This window comes from Erigeron canadensis, chromosome 7 (genome assembly GCF_010389155.1).
Source record: "Erigeron canadensis isolate Cc75 chromosome 7, C_canadensis_v1, whole genome shotgun sequence".
NCBI classification, from domain to species: domain Eukaryota; kingdom Viridiplantae; phylum Streptophyta; class Magnoliopsida; order Asterales; family Asteraceae; genus Erigeron; species Erigeron canadensis.
In genome coordinates, this window is record NC_057767.1 from 66,420 (window position 1) to 90,409 (window position 23,990).

Here is a 23,990-nt window from a genome sequence, read left to right on the forward strand (position 1 = left end):
AATAATAGACAGGTCATTGGTTCAAGGTACACATCTAACAAAAACAAAATGGGTTCTCATGTTCGGCCAAGGGGTTTTATCTCACCTATGGTGGGTTTTTCTTTCTGTGTGGAGTGAAGATGATCCCGGCAATGATCCTAATTTACCGTTAACAAAATACATATGTTTGCAACAGATTGTAAAATAAATAATTTTAATTAAACAATAGTATTGGGCTAATCTTTAGGAAAAGACATCAACGAAACCCCAATCTTAATATTTCAACAACAAAACTGCCAATAGCACAAAATCCAAAGAACAAACTCTTTACAAATCCTTATTTTTGCACAAGAAAACTCAAAATACAGTAATACATATTCTCCGTCGTCAAACCATACTAAATTATCCAAACTCAATCTGTGTATATTTCCCTTCTCTTCATCAATAACCATTTACCTCATGGTACTAGCTGCAAGAAAATATTGATGTCATGGCATATCGTTCAACCTCCAAGCCTTGCATTTAGCCATTGGCAGACCTCGTCCATTTCTTTAGGAATAGTGTAATGCCCAAGCCTATAAGTCAAACCAAATCATGTTAAAAGATAACAAATATGCCCTTCTTGCACGGTTAAAAGTAAACAAGGTCATTTATCCAATACCCGTCATATGGTTTGAACACAACATATCGAAATCCAGATGAGCTCAAGATTTGAGAAGACCTCTCTCCAAATGTGTATGGGACAACTTCATCACCTGTAAATCATTATGTTAAATGGTGTGATTATGAGGGTAATAAATGGGTGGGTCATGCTGGTTGGGTAATGGGCTAGCATGGCTTAAGATCAAAATATGAAATTCTTAGTACTACAGAAAGGCCCGATCAATCCATGGACCTTTTTATTTGTTTTCCTGGATAATCTATAATTAGTGTTCTACATGGGACTTAAGTATGCCAATGAGATCCTGAGTACTAAACAAATGGATTGTGGATTGGCACGTTCAACCCGCTTTTAACTCATAATTTTCAGATTGCCCATTTGACCCTTAGAGGCAGAGCATAACCCAGATTGACCGGCTTATTTATAAATAGGGTGAAAACTTGAAAGTTTGAAATACATACATCGTCCATGACACATAAAGATGGGCAATGAGGCGGCACGTCTAAGAGCATCTTGTGATGCTTCTATCACATTTCTTAAACTCCTGCAAAACATGGATCAAATCTTGATGTCAGATATCGTCGTATCACATCGATACTGACATGATACTTTGTGAGATACAGAAACAGATGAAGTTTAAAAAACCCCATCGATACTGACATGATACTTTGTGAAGGTGGCACTATGGTTGGGACCAACATGTTTTGGCAATGGGTCAAAAGAGGTAACCTTTTATAAACAGGTTGGAACAGGCTGGATCAGCTTGTCCTGACCCAAGAGCACTCCTATGTCAAGTTTTTACTAAAATTAAGTTTATGTAACTAATTTGTTATATACTCAGGCAGATGAGGTTTTCCCTATTCAGTTTACCCATTAAGGGTGACTCTTTCACTTAGATGCACGATGCCTATTTCCAAACCCTTTCCCAGGTCACCCCAACGATTTCATAGCTAAAAAATGTGTTAAAGTTGATTACAAAAACACTAGTATGACAATCATTATGTATATCTTCGAATAAAACTATCTAATATATCTGACAGTATGAGTAAAACTCAAGTGACGTTCAACATGTTCCAATTTTAGCTAACATTTTTTATTTGACATGTTTGACAGACGCACAACCCAGTTTGACTTACTTATAAGTAAACAGGTTGGGATAACCACCTCTAAGATTTTTCCACTTACGGAAAAATGGGAATCTTATTGGAATGTTAAACAAAAAGAGGAAAGGTAAGAAGGAGGTTTCTATCATTTTACCGTCCACCAGGAAGCCAGCCACTTAATCCAACAATAGCCTTTAAGTTAACTGGGTATGGGCTGCCATTTCCATATCTTCCCTGTGCAAAACACGTTGCAGAGTAAAGTGCACATGCAGCACCCATGCTAAATCCTCCAATACCAAGTTTAACTGTTTAAAAATGTAGGAGAAATAGTTTGGAATCAATTTAAGCTAACTCATATATATTTTATTTGGTAGAAATATATCTATCAAGAAACTTGCTACATCCTACATGGAGCTCATATAGATAACTTGATCTATTTGCATTAAGATTTGAAGGGAATGTAAGAAATACTATCAAAAATTGCAACTAAATTTCTGGAGGTTTCAACTCTGACTCATTTACTTATGAATGGGTCGATTTAGGTGATGTTCTATACAACCTTCTAAAGTGCTTTATTCAGAAACATTACTTTAACTTTGATATAGTAAAGTTTTTATTATTATAATTAGCACACTGATTATTGATAGTTATGTTTCCAGTCAACCTTACCCATTTTAATCTTACCCAACTCATCTGACCCGTCTATTTTTCACCTCAACGAAGGGTACTCCCCGTATATGTAATAGGTATGTCATATCAATGGAACAAACTAGAAGAAAAGGTTTACCATCAGAGGGTTCTGTAGATAACAAGTTCGCTATGTGTGAAACTGAAGCATCTAAACCTTCGATATCCTTTGGACCGTCATCTGACAGCTCTCCTTCATCAAACCCTATTTTGAACAAAAGATGTCATTACATTATTATCTTCAGGATGTAATGATTTAATGGTTTAGATGTTAATATTTTACATGCAGTGCATGGAAATCCACCAAGCACGGTTACTGGGCGAGTAGGTGCAGTTGGACAGATCCACTTAATCTGCAAAGCATAAAATTTATATTATGTAGCAAACACAAGAGTTAGCATAAAAAAAAGAAGGTTTTTAAGGAAAAGTGACATTAGCTGTTAGCTTAGGAGGCAATATCCATCCATCTATGTATGAATGGGTCAATTTGAGTTTTGCTCCTCTATAATAGATCAAATGGGTCAGATGAAAGAAAAAAGGTAAAATAAATCGGGTCAAACATGCTGAAAGTTGCCCAAAGTGTATAATGTACTCATAAAACCTTATAAATTTTAAACTTAGATTATTAGTAAACATAAAATTCTATTACTCATAGTTAACATACTATGTGTTTATAAAATATTCAACAATTGTGAACTTAAAAGGTTTTGGGTCAGCCCAACTTAGCATCTTTTTGACCCATACTAAGAACTCTCTTGACCCCTGACATACTACCCCTGAACCACTCATTTTTACACCTCTAGTTAAGACCATATACTTACGTTTGGGAGAGGAAGGTTGTCCAAGAGTTGAGACCAGCTGCAATGTTACGAACAAAACTAAATGAGAATGTATATTATACAACTCGAACGAAATGTAGTGTATATGTTAATTATGACGCTAGTTAGAAACTTTATGTTCTGAGAAAAGTTAATCTCATGATGCTAAAATGAAGATGTGAGCTAGTGGCCCCTGTCCTTGATTAAGTGCTATCAAATACTGCTTTTTGTTCTTCAAATAAAATGTTTTTCCTTTGCCTTTTTGTGCTAGGGAGTGAGACAAGAAAGCACAAACCGAGCATACAAAACGACAAAAGGCTTTACATTTAAATTATTTCACATCACCAAGCATTTTAGAACTCGATTTGAAAGTAATACGTATTACGTAATAAAGCATACACAATGCACGGTACTGTGGCTTTCTCCTATCATATCGATCAGAACAAATATCTCAATGGAACATGACGACATTGTAATTATCCTAATTTCGGTCCTTGGTATAAAACATGAGAAAAAAGATTCTTTGTCATCATTGACAGCGAAAGGGACACAAAAAACATGAAATGTTAGAAAGGAAGAGAAGCAAGAGCCCGTGCATTGATTATTTGATAGTTAAGCTTTAATATCGAAGTTTAGCCACCAAGAGTACTATAAAAAAAACATCTTTCAATTCATTTACTACAGAAATCATATTTTACATACAAATAGTAATAATAATTTTAGTATGCTCGATTTAAGTGTCTAACATTTTAACCTGAACCCATTTTGACGTGTTACACAACCTAAAAGACTCGTACATTTTTCCATGCATACAAAAAGAGTATACTACTTTGAAATCATTACTTACCTGGAGCCATTATCACCAAGACCATGCAACCAAACTACCGTTGCTTGGTGCTTTCCTTTTGGCCTCACCACGTACGTCCTACCAAACTCAACCGTTCTCCTAGCCGTCCTACTACCTAAATTTAGTAACAATTAATCAATTAAAAATCGCCCGTACGAATAATGATATGACAAAAATAATAAAATAACTGAAGACTTTACTAACCGGAGCCAATGGAAGCATTTGTGTAGTTCATCGTAATGAAAGTTAACTAATGAAAACTGCAACTTGGTACCAATGAGAATTTGTTCTGAAATGAGGTAACGCTCTTGGTAGTGTCACTTAATTTATATGCAGACACTAAAGGAATAAAACATGCAAAATTTCAAATGTTTACCAGCTACACGATGTGCTTAAAATTCAAAAAGAAATAAGAGCATCAATAAAAAGCAAGAAATCTTTTTCTTTTATAGAGAATCAAATGCAGAAACGCACAGAGCATAAAATCAAAATTTAAGGGCTCTAATGAACTTACCGATATCTGATAGAGAGAATGTATGCTTTGTTAGTACAGTGGAAAACTGGAAATAAATAAAAAAGACTAAAGCAGAATCCATATAAACCCATGAAGATAGAATATTACTGAAAAATGACAACTAACATCCTATTTGGCTCTCTTTTCTTTATTTCAATCATTTCTTTATGAAATTCATGATGATATATGGGCACCCATTATCTTATATCTGAATTTGATACTTTCTAGCTTGCCATCATTGCCATTTGTGACAATCTTTCAGTCACAACAACAGTCAAGAACCTGCAAAACCAGGTCTCTTTTTGGATACAAATGTTGATTCCTCTTTGATGATGTATGCATATTTCCATAGTCTTTAAACTTTCTTGCTTACCATCATTGCCATTTGTTACAATATATAATAAGTATGGCAAATATTAAGAAAAAAAGCAATGTACTATTCACTCGAGGGGCGGACCACTATGGGGCCTAAGAGGCGGCTACACGTCACAGTTATCATGCCTGTGTGATTGTTTTACATAAGGATTTACATGTTATCTTTCATAAGGTTTTCCCAAGGCACTAAATTGTCATCCTGTGTAAAAAGAGGATCATTATTCAGAATTTCAGATTTGATGTATCGCTTATGAGGTACTTTAACTTACTAATACACTACACAATACAATAGGCACTTTAACTTATATTACACAACTAATTCTCACATTGAAAGGATCATCATCATCCATTGTGAGAATCAGTATGCGGATTGTATGTATTATCACAGGAAGCAACCTCTTCACGTTAGGTAGGGGCAGGGGTAAGGCTGTCTCAACCTTCTCCATACACCGCGGTAGACGGTATCTGGACCCTCAACCTGTGGAAGACGGTATTATGTCTTAGGTACTTTCTTTTTACAATTTTCATTTGACCATTATATGCAACGAACTGCATATTTTGACAGACGTTTTTACCTTAAAGTATTTATACATTTGTATATCAGATTTAGCACCATTTTAACTTTGGGATTAATCACTAGATATCTAACATATTTTCTCTATTATACATGGTTGTTCATTAAACTGGAATATCGATGTGTATCACCAACAAACTTTTCAAATATGTACATGGTTAACCAAATCTTCAAGTGTTCTTCATTTCTGCTTCTCTCTGATACTCATATATTCATATTTGATTCTCTCTCATCGTCATAAAACCCAAGTCTTCAAAAAAAAAAAAATTACGTACTTATAAAATATATGTGTATCATCTATATATTATATGTGTATTACGTACTTATAAAATATAGATGACAAGATCAGTTTTTTTTTTTCTTTTCTGAAGACCTGAATTTTAAGATGATGAGAGAGAAAAAAATATGAATGTATAAGTATGAGAGAGAAGCATAAATGAAGAACACATGAAGATTGGTCAACTATGTGTAAATTTGAAAAATTTATTAGTGATAATATTTCAATTTAATGGACAACCATATAAAAAAAAAGTATCTTAGTTAATAGTCATCCTTCCACTTATCATCATTTCCACACATAATCAACAACTTGCAAAAATATCTTTTTTTAATCATCTTAATGAATTATGACTAAGCCTCATCCTACTTAACTACTTGTATATTTCTTTTAAACACCACCACCACCCAGTCCGATTAAATACGAGATATGAGACATGTAAGATATAGACAGTCATACCTTATATTTATTTTTTAAACAACCAAGCAAAATTTTCATTACCACTACTCCACTAGAAAGTTAAAGGCTTACATAGAGTGAAACTCTCCCCACCTCTGCAACACCTCTTATGGGAGTTTCAGAAAATGCAGGAGGACACCTGCTTTTAAACTTTAACTTTCTAAATTATCATCATTACCATTTGTGATTGTCTTTTCACATAACAAGAACACAAGAATAGTCGTTTTGCATATTGATTATTCTTTTATGATGTTTTTTTCTTTGCATATTTTTTGGATACCCATTATCCTAAATATGAAATTCTACTTTTTAGTTTGTCATTATTGCCATTTGTTATAACCATCTTTTATAAAATATCACTCATTCACTCAACAACAGGTGAAGTTTGATCCTTTTAACCTTCTTGATTAGTGTCCTAGCTACTTTCAAATTTTAGTTATTATTACCAACATTGCTACAATCCCATAATAGAAAACAATTGACAACTAGCTTTTTGATGATTAATGAAAACCCATAGTACTAAATGTGAATATCAGCTTTCTACTTTGACACTTGTTACATATCTTGATAATATCGGATTTTTCTTTTAGTCATGTGATCACTTTTGGTATAAAGTATTTCGACTCCATATGGTTTGCCTCAGGGTATCACGAAACCTATACAACGATAAAACAAAAGACAACCCTAACTCTCGGTAACTAAAGGTACAAGGATAAAAAAAAATAAATTAAAAGACAACCCAATTTTTGCCTTTCAAAAAAAGAAAACTAGTAGTTCAAGTTTGAACAAAAGAGATTATGTGAAAATTTTCATATGTGAAAATGAAAAGAAATATATGTATATACAAGATTAACAAGCTTTGGAAATGAAAGGTGTCAACTCTTGAAACAAATGCCTTTCAAACAAATAAAAATAAATAAATAAACTCTTGAAACAAAGAGTTGTGAGTACTAATTTAAATACTATGTTTCACGTACTAAAAAAATACTTACATAAACCCACGTCGCAAAGAAACGATGATGGGAGAGGCCGTCGCCACCATCACTGTTCACCAACACCATCACATAAAAATGAAAATATTAGATTGAATTAATAACTGTTAATGAGCATTTAGGAGGTGTTTGGCTTATCATCGATCACTTAGTTAACTTAAAAGAGAGGAGGATAAGTTTTCTTAGTTAACTTAAAAAGAGGAAATGATAAGTTTTCCTTTTTAATTATCTCAAAAATGAGGGATTACTTTTGAAATAAAAAACAACTACACTTCCTTTCCTAGTTTTTTTCACTCCTTCATTTTCCACACTTAAAAAAATCTTTAAAATGTATTTTATAAGTTTTACCTCTCATCTCCTTCCTTTCCACCATTAATAAAACTAAATAATAAAGTCAGATTACTTTATAGGTAAATTTGAACAGATTTCAACATTTGAATTAAAGTTAAAGGTGAAGATTAAATTTAATCTTTGATTTTTAAGTCTTAACTTCACTCATTTCAACTTTAGTTAGCCTTCATTTTGGCTACTGATAAATCTCCAATAGTTTTTTGTCATTCTAAAAAGTGATACATATTTGATTGTATAATGTATAATTATATCATTTATTTTATATAAAACTTATATTTTTGTGGATGACTAAAAGAATTTGTATATTTATCAGTTCAAATTCATTTTTGCCTATATTTTTTTAACATTGTTGATATTATATAAACTTAGAAATTATTTTTGCATGTTTAGATTGACTAATGTTGATTATGATATGAAGTTTTTTGAATAAAAAAAATACTTTATGGGTTAAAGGGGTGTATGCATACAAGCTAAAGGGTAGAAGTTTTTGGGATGTTAGTCCACAATCGGGTATGAGTTGGGGATGGAGAAAGATGCTCCAAATAAGAGACTTAATTCGTCCCTACATAAGGACTCGCATTGGTAATGGCCATAGTTCCTCCGTTTGGTTTGATAGATGGAATGTGGCTTGTCCACTAAGTCAGTACCTCACCCCTCAAACTATTACTAGCAGCGGTTTCTTATTACAAGCTTCTGTAAGTGATATGATTAATGACAGATGTTGGAAATGGCCGAGTGCTTGGAATGACATGTTCCCGGTTCTAATAACTACTCGACACTTGTCCTCCGACCAGCAAGATGTGTTAGTTTGGAAAGACAAAAGTAATAATGAGGTTTTTTACACGACAACTGTTGTATAGGACACCATTCGCCATAGTCATGCCCAAGTGCCTTGGGTGAAGCTGGTATGGTTTTCTCAATGTATCCCTCGCCACTCTTTCAACATGTAGCTCATTTTGAAGAAGAAGCTGAAGACTCAAGACAGGCTTAGGCCATGGGATGTAGAAAGTGCAACAAACCTAAACTTAATGTGTTGCTCGCTTTGCAAGCATGGCCCAGACTCCCGTAACTATTTATTTTTTGAGTATTCTTATGCTTCTCAGGTGTGGACATTTGTCAAGCCAATGGCTAGAATGCAACATGTATCCGCAAAATGGGAAGACATCATTGAGGGGCTGACTACGTTGTCTAAAGCCATCTCAGTACAAAGTGTTATTGGAAGAATTTTGGTGGGGGCAACAACATATTTCGTGTGGCAAGAACGAAATAATAGAAGTTTTACAAGCAAGAGTAGGACTATCTTTCAGATTCGTGATCTCATTGTTGAAACCACTCGACTTAAACTTGTTTCATTGAAATTAAAAAAAAAAACAGCTGCCAACTTAAGGTTATTGGAAGATTGGAAGATACCAAAGGTGAATATGGTTTAGCTTCTTTCTTTTCCTATGTAATATTTATGTTGTTATCACTATTAATTTCCCAATGTAGGTTAGAATCATATTTATTTGGTTGTGCTAAGATACGTGGATGTAATCATACAAAATGTCGTATGTGTAACTAATGTGGTATTTCAGCCACATTACTTGTACTGTAACATTGTGTTGTGGCTATAATATTCAAAGGGGTATCCAATTACCCAAAAAAAAAAGTTTTTGAAAGTAATATCTTCAATATTTATAACTTTTAAAAAGAAATTTTTTTGTAAATAATTTACCTGAGCTTAAAAGCCTCAAACATTTAAATTACGTCTTAAAAAAAAACTAACTTAAACTTCTATAAACAAAAAAAAAACGCTAAAACAAACATCCCTATTTACTCCTAAATGTATTTAATGATATTTCTAGAAACTTTAATTCATTGACAATTAGCAAAACCCTTACCATCAAGCATATTAATAGATTTTTTTCCCTAGACAGTCAATCAGAACACGACAGCAGCGAAACCTTACCGTATAACGGTGAAACCTTGCACATACCTAAACAATGAGATGTTGACCATGAGCCGTGACAAGTATTCGAAGGGAAAAACCTCAAGGCTTGTCATCCATGTATGAGGATTGAACTCAAAACCTTGGTAAAACCGTAATAACGTCTGCTTTAACAACTCCAACAAAAAGCCGGAACTCATCTTGGACAAACTCTTCTCTCACAATTAGATCGCAAATAGCAAATAGGAATAATCATTACAAATTTAGTTGGCTTGATTGAATTTCAAATCCTAATTCTTGTTTTATTGTATCTAAGTAACTTGTAACACTTTTCTAGCAACGTGCTAATATTAATATATCACTTGCTGTTAAAAAAAAAACCATCTTAATTTGTTAGTATTTCATCTAACAACTTGGATAATTTGCTAATTATCTTTTTTTTAAAAGGTGAATTTCGTTGGAAACTTCGTGTCGCAATTCGACAGCGGGAGATCTAGCATACGTTGTCTTAACCGAGTCCGCATTAGAGAGCTCCCTCGAAGTAGAAATGCCTATTTCAAATACCCGATTGAGGGAAAATCCCCTACTAATCCGCCCGAATGCACGACGATTAACCCTGACTTTCAGACTTGAACTTGGATATACCCAAGTCAAATCCTTATTAAGGACTTCTTATGTTCTCCCAAGGCTAATTAGGTTGATTTATCATTATACATTTTAAAATTGATATTAGATATGTTTACTTTGTGAAAATAATAATCTGTATGGAGCACCAACCTGAAAATTAGTTAGTGGAAAAGGAACGTAATGATTACAGAAAGCTTGTGGACTTTTGTGTGAAATCTGAAAAATCTTTTTATCCTTTTTCTCTCTCAAAATCTGCAATTCACTTTTGTTGCTTGCCACTAAAACTGTATTACATTAGCTCATGACCAACGGACCTTAATGGCTTATGCCTTATGGCAACTGCGAATCAGTTATCTCAAATATATTTGATTGATTTCACGGCCCACAATTGACCCATGTCTTACATCACCCGTGCTCATATTTGGGACCTATGTGAGTTCCACTTAGTATATATAAAGGAAAAAAAAATAATAATAATAAGAAATTTGCAAGAAGATAACTCTCGATGTTTTTTAGTACGAAATAGCATATTGATTGTGTCATATTCAAAACTGAGTATGTGAGATCTAAATAACATCAGAGATATTTATGGCATAACTAAATATTTGACTTTCAAATTAATTAAATAAACTAATTACCAAATTACAATGTTACCCTTAAGTGTATATAATATAAAACAAGTATTAACGTAAAACAAATAGATATTTATGGCATAACTAAATATTTGACTTTTGTATATAATATATATATATATATATATGAGTTGGATATTATAAAACAAGTATTAACGTAAAACAATAGAACAAGATCATGATTTTTAGATCATGGTTAAATTGATGCACGAAATTCATGAAACAATTGATGCCTAATGATTTTTATGATGCACGGTGGTTTTCACTGAAGAGAACCTAGTGTTTTATTTGTTTTACGTTAATACTTGTTTTATTTTACCTAAAACATATATATATATATGACTTTTTTAAAATATATTTTTTAAAACTTTTTATGATAGAATGATCGGTATTTCAATATGCTCCAACTGATTCTTATTAAAAAAGTTTGTCTTCCGGTTCAAGTTTATTAAAATGTGAAGTTGAGAACAGTTGTTGGCACAACAGTGATAATTTTCATCTTTTTTATACAGTAAAGCTCGTAAAAAAATTGGTATTCACGCTTGTACATCCTTTTAACTTTATGTTGTTTTTAAGTGTGTGAATTACTCGTAAATGTCGAGAGATTTAACGTATATTATTTTAGCTGATCCGCACTCAATATCTACATAAATGAAAATTATTTACTTGTGACCACCTCAAAACCTAATACCTTTTATTTAGTGGTGGTTTTTAAAATTTTAAATAATAACATAAGAGAAACAAGGTTAACATTTCATTCCATTTCTCCTACAAATAAGGAAAGTTATCCTAGTTTTGTTTTGTGGTTAAAGATTAAAGTTCTCTAATCAAAACTTAAAAAAATTGCCTGAAAGAAAAATTATTGTCAAGTATAATACGGACGTCGCCTACATCATGATATGAACTGTTTGAGAAAGAGATCACAAGAGAGGTTTGGGTATGTGGTAATTAGTAGTTACTTAGGTTATTGGGTTTATAGCCCAATTGCAGAGAGAAGTTCTTTTAGTGAAGGTTTAGATTTATGAATACCTGAATTTGAGTCTTCGAACGAATTAATAAAAAGTTTCCTCCTATTAACCTACTAGGTATTGGGTGATAAACTCTCTAATATGGACTTGATTAAGAAAACAATCTAGTCTCTCAAATAGTAGGACTTTCATCGTATTAAGATGGTACCACTCTCTCCTATATGGATAGATTTAGATTGAAAAGTGATGACTTGACATGGAACAAGGAAGTGGTGACATGACAATTTGAGTTGATTCTCACTACTCAGTACTCACTCCACTCTTAAAGATTGATAACACAATAAGATTATCTAATCATGGAATCAATACCCTTTAAAACATGTTTATCAACCGTTGTTTTTCATATAAAGTGTAATTATGTTACCTTTAATTATCTTCAACAGGATATATAGAGTGTATAATATATACTTTATTCAAAGCATAATTGTATCTTTATGGCTATCCAATATAATTAAACAAATATAACATTCTAATTGTGGGAAGAGAATGTCAATAATGACTTTTGATAGTCAATTTTGTTTTATTCATTCTCTTCTTAAACTAACATCTTGTTTGACTTTGGTTCTAACTAAGCATAATAATGGGTAATATGCTTTTTAAAGTATTCTTAAACTTTGGCATTTTGAGATTTCGTTTTAAAGTTTTGTACAGTATTAATTAATTTGATGCATTAAAAATTGTAATTTATCTTGCGAAAATTTAAAGGGCTGTTATTGATATATAAAGTACTACATTTTATGCATATAATAAGCTGTTAATGACAACCCTTAGGGCTATTATTATCATTTTCCTTCTTTTATCCTTTATTCTTCTTAATTCTGTTATTGATATATAAAATATAATTTTTTTTATGCATGCTACTGATAAACTCAAAACTCACCCGTCCTTGAGAGTTGAGTCTAAGCAATCAAAGGTGGAAGGTCAAAATTATAAAAAAAAAAAGAGGGAGAAAGAGTAGGATATATAAAAGAAATACATTTATTTGGTATATATGTATTCTGTGCTAATTATCAAGCACGTAAGAAGTATCAATGACATGACATATATTCGTGAAGCAATACTAGACCCTCTGTATATGACATAGCCATTGTACTAAATTACTAATAATATAGAATTTAACAGCATTGTAGTAGAGGTTGTGACAGACCGCCGGCGATTTCCTCATAATCGGCTGCATCCAATTCATTCAAATGATGAGGGTGAAACATCTTTGGTAGTATGTATTGTCTTATGATGATCAGAAGGAAGAACATCACAGGAAAAAGAATGCCCGCGATTGGGATCAATGTCACACCGTAACATGCCAGAAAATAGACAATCTGGAAGAATGTGAATAGCACCGTTGTTCTATGTGGTACAGTCTCGACATAAGAAGCGTGATTCTTCTCAAGAACCCTGTCCAATTTTGATCATGAAACATTGATATCAGTATGAGTAATTCTTGTGCAAACAGACATATTCAGTGGATTTTCGTTTTTCTATATATCGTATAAGGACTTGAGGTTCAAAAAAAAATCCCCAATTTATAAATCTAACAGAAAAACCAAGCATCGTATTATTAAATTGGGCGGGAGAAAACATGATAGTTAGTGGGCCAAGCCGGCCCGCCATAAACCTGTCTAACAAGATACTGATCCTTATCCATCCCACCCATTTTCCCGCTTCTGACCCATATATATATTCATTTCAAAACTAGCTTACTTGTATCTGCGTCCATTTGGAACGAAAAGAAGTAAGATTCTTTCCCAGAATTGGTTTCCTGGAAGACTGTCAATGGCCATATAAGCGAAATAACCCCATAAAACTGAGGTGGGTACCAATTTAATTAGGGGCATGGCAAAAATCGACGCTGCTAAAAGTAGCGATTGTAGAAAGTTGCTGACTCTTTGCTCGCTAACTCGGACTGGTAAATAGGCATCAATGTGTATCTCAGGATCAAACTTTTTCTTTGTGTTTTCCCCACCGTTTTCTATACCCATGACTATGTCCTGCAAGTCTTGTAGATCTTTAATGATAACAGTTGTCTGCAATGGAACACAATCGGTTGAAAAGATTTTGAAATACTCATAAAGGGGTATTTCGATTTGTGATTTGACAGTGAGATTGAGATATTTGATAATCACATGTCTTTGGCCAAATTGTAAAACTTACAATTGGAGAGTTGTCGATTTCTGTGAAAACTTTTTGCAAGTTGTTGTAGATTTCAGAATCACTAGCTTTCTGTTTTATGCTTTCATTGGCACTCTCCACCATCTTCTTTCTCGTAATCTGGTAAAGTAATTTGGTACGTTGTTATAGATTAAATCACTTAAATCAATTGGTGAGGCCAAAACATGATCTTTCTACTAATTTTAAAAATGAGTAGTACTCCTTTGACTTGCCTGTCCTTGAAGAACAGCTAGACTTTTAGAGTGCATTGGTGACTGAGGCAAAACACCATTTGAAGGTGGTAATCCAAGCAATCCGCATAGCAATGTCTGATATAACATTTAATAGCATAGGAAAATAAGGTTTGATGGCTAACATGCTTGAAAAAGTTGTCCGTAACTAAACGCACCCTAAAATTCAGCGGGTTTTTAGAATTAGTTTGACAGTTTGTAAGGAAACATAAATTTTAACCAAGCAAATTTGCATAACAAGAAATTAATGGCTACCATAAATCCAAGTAGGAACATGTCATAATGATAAGCAGATGGGTTCTTGAGGTTAAACTCCTTTTGCTGAGCCAACTGTGAAGCAACACTATGATCGAAAAAATAGAGCCCAGCTATCATAACACCCGGTATGAAGGCAGCGAGGATATATAGCAGAGGAACCTTATTCATGTCCTACAGGTCAATTGTATGAAAGTAAGTTTACATGGCAATTAAGGCCTATATACTTATAAGGGTATGTTTAATCTTTAATGGTTAACGCAAAATAATGGGTTGAAGTGAGAGTCAAAAAGTTCTTAATGAATGTATGACATAGATTTATTTTTATAACTATCATTACTTGTGTAATATTGTTGGGCAACAGTTACGAGTATTACTTATAGCAAATCTACAAAAACTGAACAGCTTATCCAGCCTTTCTGGCAAAACCATTTTGCCACATCTAGCACCGTCATTAAAAGTTTGGCTGCCAAAACGTTTAACAGAAGGGAAGTTTGTTAAAATCTACCTTGATTACAGTCCAATGGTATAAAGATGCATAATCCCACAAAAACGGGCTAAAAAGTCTTCTAGGAACATCGGATGGGGTTTGGCTTGGTACACAAAAAGAGAGGGCTGTCCACACTACAACCATTAAGGGAACCCCATAGTCAGCTACAAAACCTCTAAGCCACCCTGCAGTGACAAGATTTTTTTTATTAGATGTTAGAATGATATATTGGATACTGAGGCCATTATGTAAGTTTGGACCAAACTTGACATATAAGTGCAGAAAATGTCCAAAAAGATGTACAAATTACCCGTTCCATACAACCACGATCTGGCTCCCCTGCTTTTTAACGCAGTGTATAGAAGGCCAAATGAATATATGATTCCCAGCAGGCCATTAGTGTAAAGCCACTGAAAATGATACTTAGCTGAACCTGGGTTGGTGGATTTTGGTATCTGGAACTCACTTACCAGTCCCTAGTCAACATATCACCCGTTAGTATAACCAAACTAGCAAACTTAAATCTAATATTAACGGGAAATTATCATCAATACTTTTTTACTACATGGCTAAATACCTTGATAGCCTCTTGAATGAAAAGAATTGATATTAACATTCCAAATGTTTCCCCTGCAATCCTTGTGAATCTAGTGATAATGTCACAAGCATTGAAAATGGCCATAACAAACAGTAGTAGAGCTGTCCATATGCATACCCTGTTACAGTGAGGGCGGAATAGAATGAGAATCTAGCAAACATTTTTTATGGAACAGTTGTATACATAACAAAAGGCTAAAAACAAATATTGGCTTCTTATATATGCTGTATATAATTTTATACAGAAATAATATTATGGGTATGAGTTGATCTCTTATATTGATTCAAACCTTCGAAAAACTACATGATGCCTCTTTTGTAATGTTGAGACCAATTTTGAAATACTAAACAATTTTCTGTATGAAGTCTACGTTATACACTATGTTTGTTATTCGCTTAAAAACTGTTTGGGATCGATAAATAGGCTGCTGATCTTTGATCTATATACCGGTTTTTTTAGCCGTACACCACCAAACGTGCTTTAGGGTGTTGTACTATACAATAGCGTGATGCAGGCTTGGTGGTGTACAGCTAACAAAGATAGGTGCACGAGTATCCCATAAATTTAGTACCATCCGGCCCAAGCCAAGAACAGCTGTTGCCCCAAATCCCGCCTCCCTTTAGCAAAACTGTACAAGTATGTATAAACTATAATAGTAGGTTCTGCAACTCCCAATATCATAAGAGGTTGTCCACCAAGAATCGAGTGTATGATGCCACACATAGCAGTTGACGCCAGTGTCTCCACCGTGCTCAAGCTTCCATCTAAGATATCATTGACAGAAAAATGCTTTAAAAGAAACTCATGCATAGGGTCTAAAGTAAACTTATAATTTCAAGAACACACATATGCGTGTTAGATGGTCTTCTAACAGGACACATATACTCTTGGCTCCTCCCTAAGTTGCTAGTATACAAAAGCATATATATATATATTATACACACACACACACATATGGAGTTTAAAAGTTGCTTATGAGAGTACCTGTGTCTCGGTTAAGTTGCTCTCCAAAAGCAATGACAGGAAGCGCAGAAGCAAAAAAGATGTAAGCAGTTGGAGCTAATATCCTACCTCCAACATGAAAACTACATTTAATTACTAACTATGGTTCAAAATTTAAGCAGTTATCTACATTTACATGAACTAATAGGATTAACATGAGTTTTATATATATATTTAGATCAGTTACAAATAGAAATTTACCTGAATCCTGGCACAATACCATCAGTCCAATCTTGTTTGTAGCACAATACTCTCTGTCTGATGTCACCTAATATCCCTCGGAATGGAGACTTCATACTCTCCATCCTGATATTATCAAAATCCAGTCCAATCAGCTTATAATTTAGTACTAGTTTTGCAGCTCTTACAATTGGCCAATTGGAATAGCTAGTTTTATTAGAGTTTGTATCGTCTTATTGCTTACTTCAAGGTTGTTTGAGATCGATAACCAAAACTGCTTTCGGATAGTTAGGAGTACTGAAACAAAGTTTAAAAAACCAACTTGAAATTGCTTATTTTGAAAAATACAATAAAAAAAAATACATTGTGAAGTAAAGTCAGACTATTCTGGGTAACGATTCAAGCCTAAGTCAATGTACAAATGGATGTTCTTAAAAGCCTAAGCCTACAAAAGTTAGGTTTGTAAAGGACTTGGGCTTAAAACACATGACGAAATATATAGTTTGAGTTTACTTCAGTGTCTGGTTAATCTGAAACTAAACTGGTCCTAAAGTGTAACCCATACAGAATCCATACTATACAGACTGTTCCCTCAGTCGAGTCCGATTAGGGGCAGTGTATCAACAAAGCTAATGCCAGGTCATAACTAAACAATATAAGAATGATTTTATAATACAGAAACAACAAATCATCCATTAGCTGAAAGTCTGAAACGCTGAACGAAATACCTCAAACCTTTTGATATTACTTCTAGCAGCCCTGACTGAAGCAGTAAGTGAGTTCAGAAATCCGAAAATTTCTGTGAAAGTATACTAACTCCTAAAGCATTAGCCCTGTGCTGGTAGGTATACATACTACACAACTTGTCCCACACTAGTCACTATTTGCATTTGCGTACGAGGAAACTATCAAGCCAGTCATTTTATAACCAGTAAGTCTCCATCCTTTTCCCTTGTGGTCCTCTTTAACAAACTTCATTAATTCCAACCAAACAATAACACACTAACGTTAATGTATGTATGTATAATATACAAAGAAATCATGTGAACTTGGTAAATGAAGTAAACACACAAATTAAAATCTTACTAAAATAGTTGTTACCTGCTGCTGTTGTACAAGGGTATCTAATATGTTTATGGAACCAAAACTGAAACAATTAGATCGATAAAAAAGAAAAAATTAAAAATATTCATCATCAGGATTGAATAATTGTATCCATATAGAAGGTGAGATGTTTGTGCTATGAGCCTATGCAAATTATACTCGCTAGTCGCTATATGTTAAAAACGAGTAGTTGATTAAACTTTACTTAAATTCAAGGTAAACTTTGCATTAAAATGGTAACACAAGAAAGATTTTTACATCGAAAAGAAAATTTTGAAGTTCATTGAATAGCAAGAAACATACATACGGCGTTACATTTCTTTTCAACAAGGTCATCAATGTATGACATGATTAATTAATAGGATTTTTCTAGCAATATGCTAACAGAGGTTCTGATGGACCACCGGTGATTTCTTCATACTCAGCTGCATCCAATTCGCTCAAATGGTGCGGAAGAAACACTTTTGGTAGAATGTATTGTCTTACAATGATGAGAATGAAGAACAGAACAGGAAAGAGAATGCCCGCAACTGGGATCAATGTAACGCCATAACATGCCAGGAAATAGACGAACTGGAAGATGGTGAATGTTGCTATGGTTGTAAATGGCACGGTCTCAACATAAGAAGCATAATCCTTTTCAAGAACCCTGTCATATTTAGACCATGATACAATATTAATATTAGAATGGGCCATTTGGGATCCAAATACTCAAATGGACCCATTTTGTAGCTACTAATCACTATAATAATAGGTAAAGTAAGTTACTTGTATCGACGTCCATCAGGAACAAAAAGAAGCAACACTCTTTCCCAGAATTGGTTCCCAGGGAGACTGTCGATGGCCATATAAGCAAAATAGCCCCACAAAACCGAGGTTGGTACCCATTTGATTAGGGGCATGGCACAAATGGATACTGCTACAAGAATTGATTGTAGAAAGTTGCTGACTCTTTGTTCATTGACCCGGACTGGTAAATATGCCTCAATATGCATCTCAGGATCAAACTGCTCCTTTGTCTTTTTGCCTCCTTTTTCTACACTCATGACTGCATCTTGCAAGCCTTTTAATTCTTTAACGATTACAGCTGTCTGCAATATTACACAATTAGTTGATAAGATACTGAAAAAGCCCACAATAGAAAATGGTGTTTTTTCTATGCTTTTCCACAAAATCTAGACAATGTTTACGAAATGAAGGGTGTATAAGAAACCAGTGCCAGCCTAATTATTTAACTCCTAAATAAGTAAGAACCGGTGTCTGATTATCCAAACTCAGATAAAGAAACTTGTGATTTAAAAAGAAGAGGGCAATTGGATGGGAACCCCTGATCCCATGTATCATTTGGGCGAGACTAGTACTAAAATGGGTGAAGCTTGTGGTTTTGAATAAATTTAATTGTGTTCAAGAGTTACAAGAGGCTATGTTATATAGGCTAGCTTAAACTTGTCCACCAAGTATTACTTCAGTTGAGTCACTCCTTGCAGTGCACTCAATATGCCAACCGGGCCTTCCCTTACCCCACAGGCTGATCTCCCCTGCTTTCTCACCCTTCCACTAGGCAAAGTCATCCTGATTCCGCTTCTTTGGATTAAAACCGGATGTTCCATCTTCTGGCTTTCTCTTTTTCTTCGGGGTTACTTCTTTCAAACAGGTGTAATAATCATTATATTTTTTAACGTCAACATCAAAATAGACATCGCCGTCAACAACATAAGCACATTCTTTCCTAATTATCTCTTTTATCGTAACAATGATTTGATCCATATGTTCTGAAACACGGCGTACCTCATTAGGAGGCAAAGCACTGATGATTCTCATTCAGATCAGTGGCAGCGGCAAATACTTTTCCAGGAATTATCGACTTAAATACTTCCGTTTGTTTCGTCATCGAATTGTATATCCGAAATCGTGTTGCTGCCTCCGCCATAACGACACCAGACCGGAGTAGTAGTGATTAATCAGCTGTACTTTTCTGTCGACTGATTTAAGGTTTTATTAGGGTTTTTAATTTTTTCTAGATTAAGGGTTCCGGCAGCCGCGGCGTACGGTGGCGCGTGACGGCGGACGGCGGTGGTGGTGAAAGTATAGAGTTGGGTTCGACCGGATTTTGTCAAGGAACACAATGGTGGAGGCGGTGAGAGATGACGTGCCGGAAAAAGAGAGTAATTGCCGAATTTCAATGAATTCCGGCGAGTGTACGATCTGAGCGTGAAAGCGCGTGTTTAGTCCGGCGGCGGCGGAAATTTGTTGGGTTTTTCGGAAATTGATTCCGCAGCAAATGGTAGTGGAGGTGTTGTCTAATTCGAAGATCTGAAGGGCTAATTGTAAGAAGACAGAATATATAAAATAAAAGTGATGGTTGTTAAAAAGATTACAAGAGGACTAATTATATAACTTAAATTAATTATCAAAAAACCGATTACTGCAAGTTTCATATCCTAATTCACACTGCTTATATGTAAAAAAGATAGAAAGTTTACGATTTGTGAGTTGTCAAGTTCTACAAACACTCGTTGCATGTTGTCGTAGATTTCGGAATCACTAGCTTTCTGCTTGATGCTTTCATTGGCACTCTCCACCATCTTATTCCTGAAAATCTACAAAATTAAAACCATTCTGTTAAGTAAAAGGTTGAGTTTTAAATTTTAAAAGAAATAGTTCGCCATGGACTTGCCTGTCGTTTAAGAACCGCTAGACTTTTAGTGTGCATCGGTGACTGAGGTAAAACGCCGTTTGAAGGGGGTAATCCGATTAGTCCACACAGCAATGTCTGCGAGAACATTTAGGGATGGCAATGGGCAGGGTTTAAGGTCATCCCGGACCCAAACCCAACCGATTATAAACTATGAAGTTTTGTAATTGTTATGCTTTCGTTAGACCATATACATATGACCAAACAGTTTGGTTTAAAAAGAAATCATGCGTACCATAAATCCAAGAAGGAAAATGTCGTAATGATACGCAGATGGATTCTTGAGATTGAATTCTTTTTGTTGTGCCATTTGTGAAGCAACGCTATGGTCGAAGAAATATAGTGCGGCTATCATAACACCTGGGATGAAAGCAGCCAGGATATACAACAGAGGAACCTTAACCATGTCCTACAAGTCAATTGTGACAAAGTAAGTACACGTTTATATTTAACCAGTTAAAGTATAATAGGTTTGATTCATATTATATTTTATATTCATACATAAGATCATAATTTTAGCTGAACAGAAAACATATCAAACCGGGTCTGAACTCTAAAAGTTGCTTAATATGTTGTTTTTCTTCTTTTTATGTATAGAACCTATGTCATTTTATTTTTTAAAAATGTTATATTGTTATTGAGATAATGTAAATTCTGTAACCATATCTGTCATACTAACTACATATAAAAAATCTAAAAATATGGACAAAAAATGTTACTAGTTGACTCCAACGAAAAAACAAAACCCCTGCACTCCCAACCCGGCCCGTTAGCCACCTCTAAAAGTAAAATTAAGGGGCTGGATGTTTAAATGTTTATGTAAATAAGGGGAATTTCGCAAAGATCTACCTTGATTACAGTCCAATGATATAAAGATTCATAATCCCATAAAAGTGGGCTAAAGAGCCTTTTAGGGACACCAGACGGGATGTCACTTGGTACACAGAAAGAGAGTGCTGTCCACACTACAACCATTAATGGAACCCCGTAGTCAGCTATAAAACTCCTAAACCATCCTGTATTCACAGCAAAGTTATAACATGTTAAATAAACTGGACCATAGAGTAAGGCTGTACTATACTTGAAATAAATGTGCGAAAATGTCCAAAAATATCTACTCTTTACCTGTTCCATACGACCACGATCTAGCTCCTCTACTTTGTAAAGCAGTACAGACAAGGCCAAAGGAAAATATAACTGCTAGCAAGCCGTTAGTGTAAAGCCACTCAAAATGATAGTTAACTGAAGTTGGGTCCTCAGATTTGGGTATTTGGAACTCGCTTACCAGTCCCTAGTTAAAAACATCACACTTAAGTATAATCAAACTTGAAAAATCATTCATAAGTTATCATTAGAAGTTTTTTTCATACACTAATATACCTTGATAGCTTCTTGGATGAAAAGAACTGAAATTAACATGCCAAAAGTTTCTCCTGCAATCCTTGTAAATTTACTTATAACATCGCTAACATTAAAAATTGCCATAAGAAACAACAGTAGAGATGTCCATGTGCATACCCTGCAAAAGTGATGCAGAGCAGTTTGAGGAGCTAGCAAACAGTTTTATGAAACAGGCGAAGAATAACAAGCGTGCTAGAAAGAAGACCTGCTTCAAAAGTCAATAACTCAAAACACTGAGGTCCAGGATTCCTCAATGTTTTCATCTTGGACTCCTTTATTTTTAAGCAACAAATGTTAGTTGTTGGTAGTTAGTCATCGCCAAGCACTTTGCACTTAGTAATTAAACGCCAATACCCGTATTTGAACCACTAGACCAAGAGCGCACTGGCTTCATCTAAGACTAAATTTAGACTTTTTGGTTTGTTTCATATTTCTATAAATTTTCATCTTAGTATTTCTTTTATGTTTTATTTAAGAGAGGAGATACACCAACTATTTTACTTCTTTTACTTACCTGTACAAGTTTAAAACATGTTAGAACACACTGTGGTGTAAGAAAAATATAAACGTATGGACGTATGGTGCAACTACATCTCTGTCTTATCTAAGATGTAGGTTATGAGATATTGGAAATACAGTCAACTCTATTTATACACTTTCGATTCCATTATTATTAAAAAAAAAAAGTTATGTAGGACTTATGAATATAGTACCATCCAGCCCAAGCCAAGAAGAGTTGCTGCCCCAAATCTTGTCTGCCTTTGGCAAAACTGTACAAGTATGTGTACATTATAATAGTAGGTTCTGCAACTCCAAGTATCATAAGAGGTTGTCCACCAACTATTGAGTGTATGATGCCACATATAGCGGTTGAAGCCAATGTCTCCACGGTGCTCAAGCTTCCATCTAACACATTAAGTAAAAACGAGCTAAAAACAAACTCGTGCAAGAGCATATATGTATTTACAACACGGGGTTAAACGTTAGAGAATACCTGTATCTCTACTAAGTTGCTCTCCAAAAGCAATGACAGGAAGTGCAGAAGCAAAAAATATATAAGTGGTTGGAGCCAATATCCTAATTAACACAACAATACAACCAAAAAGGTTAGTACAAAAGCTACTACTAGAAACATAGTTTTCTACATTTTTACGAATACATATAATAGACACATTGTGTTACATGTGGAACTTTACCTTATTCCAGGCCGAATTCCAGCAATCCAATCTTGTTTATAGCACGATAGTCTTCCTCTAATATCCTCTGCAATTCCTCTAAACGGGGATTTCATGTTGCCGGTCCTAAGATATCACGCAGAAACCAATTCAATGAGTTTTTACCTTTAGTACTAACTAGCCTTTTAGCTTGATCTAACATTTGTGATTTGCTTATAGAACTGCCAAACACCCTGAAGTTAATTAACTACTCATTATAGGAGTTAAGTAGCTTTAATTAACAATGCTAAACAAAGGAAAAACCTTTACAAAAAACAATAAGATGATATACATTTTATAGAGGTTAGACGAAAAATCCAAACAATCCAATAAATAGTACATATGAATTTACTCAATCAAGCTACGTGTAGTTATTCAGTTCATTTACAACCCTACGTATTATATTTGTTTTAGGAATGTCCCAATAATTGTGCACTTTTAATAATAGATATGCATGTTAACTTTGTATAAAAAAAACTAAAAATTGCAAATCTTCAAACCTTTTGGGGTTGTTGTATCAACGAACGATAATTGTGAAGTTGGAGAGTTCAAAATACTGAAAATTTAAATGAAAGAATACATTCTATTTAAAGCATTCCCCATGCGCGGGTAGGTTGGAAATTTAGAATTTGTTGTATTGTTTCTATTTTCTTAACGGCCCCACAGTAGTAAATGGTAGTACTCGTCTAAAATAAGTGAGTAGTTGTTTTTCTAGAAATTATTTAACTTATTATTAGTCCCAACTATCACTAGATGGGTGCTGAAGACACCTCTATGTCGATGGTGAGTGAACTTTGCAAC

The 23,990-nt window shown here is 34.3% G+C and overlaps 3 protein-coding genes across 3 annotated transcripts; all 3 read right to left on the reverse strand.

The window, feature by feature from the left end:
* Positions 1 to 235: 235 nt before the first annotated feature.
* On the reverse strand, positions 236 to 4,480 carry LOC122607995 (acyl-protein thioesterase 2-like). The gene is made up of 9 exons (XM_043781077.1): positions 4,300 to 4,480; positions 4,096 to 4,210; positions 3,252 to 3,288; positions 2,714 to 2,783; positions 2,531 to 2,635; positions 1,898 to 2,048; positions 1,102 to 1,184; positions 641 to 734; positions 236 to 554 (listed from the first exon to the last, which is right to left on the reverse strand). The coding sequence occupies exons 1-9, from the start codon at positions 4,328 to 4,330 to the stop codon at positions 482 to 484; spliced, it is 759 nt and encodes a 252-aa protein (XP_043637012.1). The 5' UTR covers positions 4,331 to 4,480; the 3' UTR covers positions 236 to 481.
* An 8,376-nt stretch (positions 4,481 to 12,856) lies between these two features.
* On the reverse strand, positions 12,857 to 17,648 carry LOC122607947 (boron transporter 4-like). The gene is made up of 12 exons (XM_043781031.1): positions 17,511 to 17,648; positions 16,797 to 16,901; positions 16,578 to 16,660; positions 16,165 to 16,357; positions 15,573 to 15,711; positions 15,306 to 15,471; positions 15,014 to 15,180; positions 14,506 to 14,679; positions 14,233 to 14,328; positions 14,003 to 14,119; positions 13,553 to 13,875; positions 12,857 to 13,246 (listed from the first exon to the last, which is right to left on the reverse strand). Exons 2-12 carry the CDS (start codon positions 16,898 to 16,900, stop codon positions 12,967 to 12,969), a joined length of 1,842 nt encoding a protein of 613 aa, XP_043636966.1. The 5' UTR covers position 16,901; positions 17,511 to 17,648; the 3' UTR covers positions 12,857 to 12,966.
* Positions 17,649 to 18,146: 498 nt separating this feature from the next.
* Positions 18,147 to 23,266, reverse strand: LOC122607914 (boron transporter 4-like). The gene is made up of 11 exons (XM_043780988.1): positions 23,172 to 23,266; positions 22,970 to 23,052; positions 22,689 to 22,881; positions 21,955 to 22,093; positions 21,700 to 21,865; positions 21,424 to 21,590; positions 20,810 to 20,983; positions 20,557 to 20,652; positions 20,363 to 20,479; positions 18,648 to 18,970; positions 18,147 to 18,528 (listed from the first exon to the last, which is right to left on the reverse strand). The coding sequence occupies exons 1-11, from the start codon at positions 23,264 to 23,266 to the stop codon at positions 18,249 to 18,251; spliced, it is 1,833 nt and encodes a 610-aa protein (XP_043636923.1). The 3' UTR covers positions 18,147 to 18,248.
* Between the last annotated feature and the right edge of the window lie 724 nt (positions 23,267 to 23,990).

Coding starts and splice junctions, on each gene's coding strand:
- LOC122607995 (XM_043781077.1), bottom strand. CDS start 4,330: ATGAACTACACAAATGCTTCCATTGGCTCCG. Junction 2,049..2,530: donor ATCTACAGAACCCTCTGATG/GTAAACCTTTTC, acceptor ATTTTTAAACAG/TTAAACTTGGTATTGGAGGA. Junction 1,185..1,897: donor GGCTGGCTTCCTGGTGGACG/GTAAAATGATAG, acceptor CATGTTTTGCAG/GAGTTTAAGAAATGTGATAG.
- LOC122607947 (XM_043781031.1), bottom strand. CDS start 16,900: ATGGAGAGTATGAAGTCTCCATTCCGAGGGATATTAGGTGACATCAGA. Junction 15,712..16,164: donor TTCTTGGCTTGGGCCGGATG/GTACTAAATTTA, acceptor TCACTGTAACAG/GGTATGCATATGGACAGCTC. Junction 14,120..14,232: donor TAGCTGTTCTTCAAGGACAG/GCAAGTCAAAGG, acceptor TTACTTTACCAG/ATTACGAGAAAGAAGATGGT.
- LOC122607914 (XM_043780988.1), bottom strand. CDS start 23,266: ATGAAATCCCCGTTTAGAGGAATTGCAGAGGATATTAGAGGAAGACTA. Junction 21,866..21,954: donor TCATCCAAGAAGCTATCAAG/GTATATTAGTGT, acceptor GTTTTTAACTAG/GGACTGGTAAGCGAGTTCCA. Junction 21,591..21,699: donor ATCGTGGTCGTATGGAACAG/GTAAAGAGTAGA, acceptor CTGTGAATACAG/GATGGTTTAGGAGTTTTATA.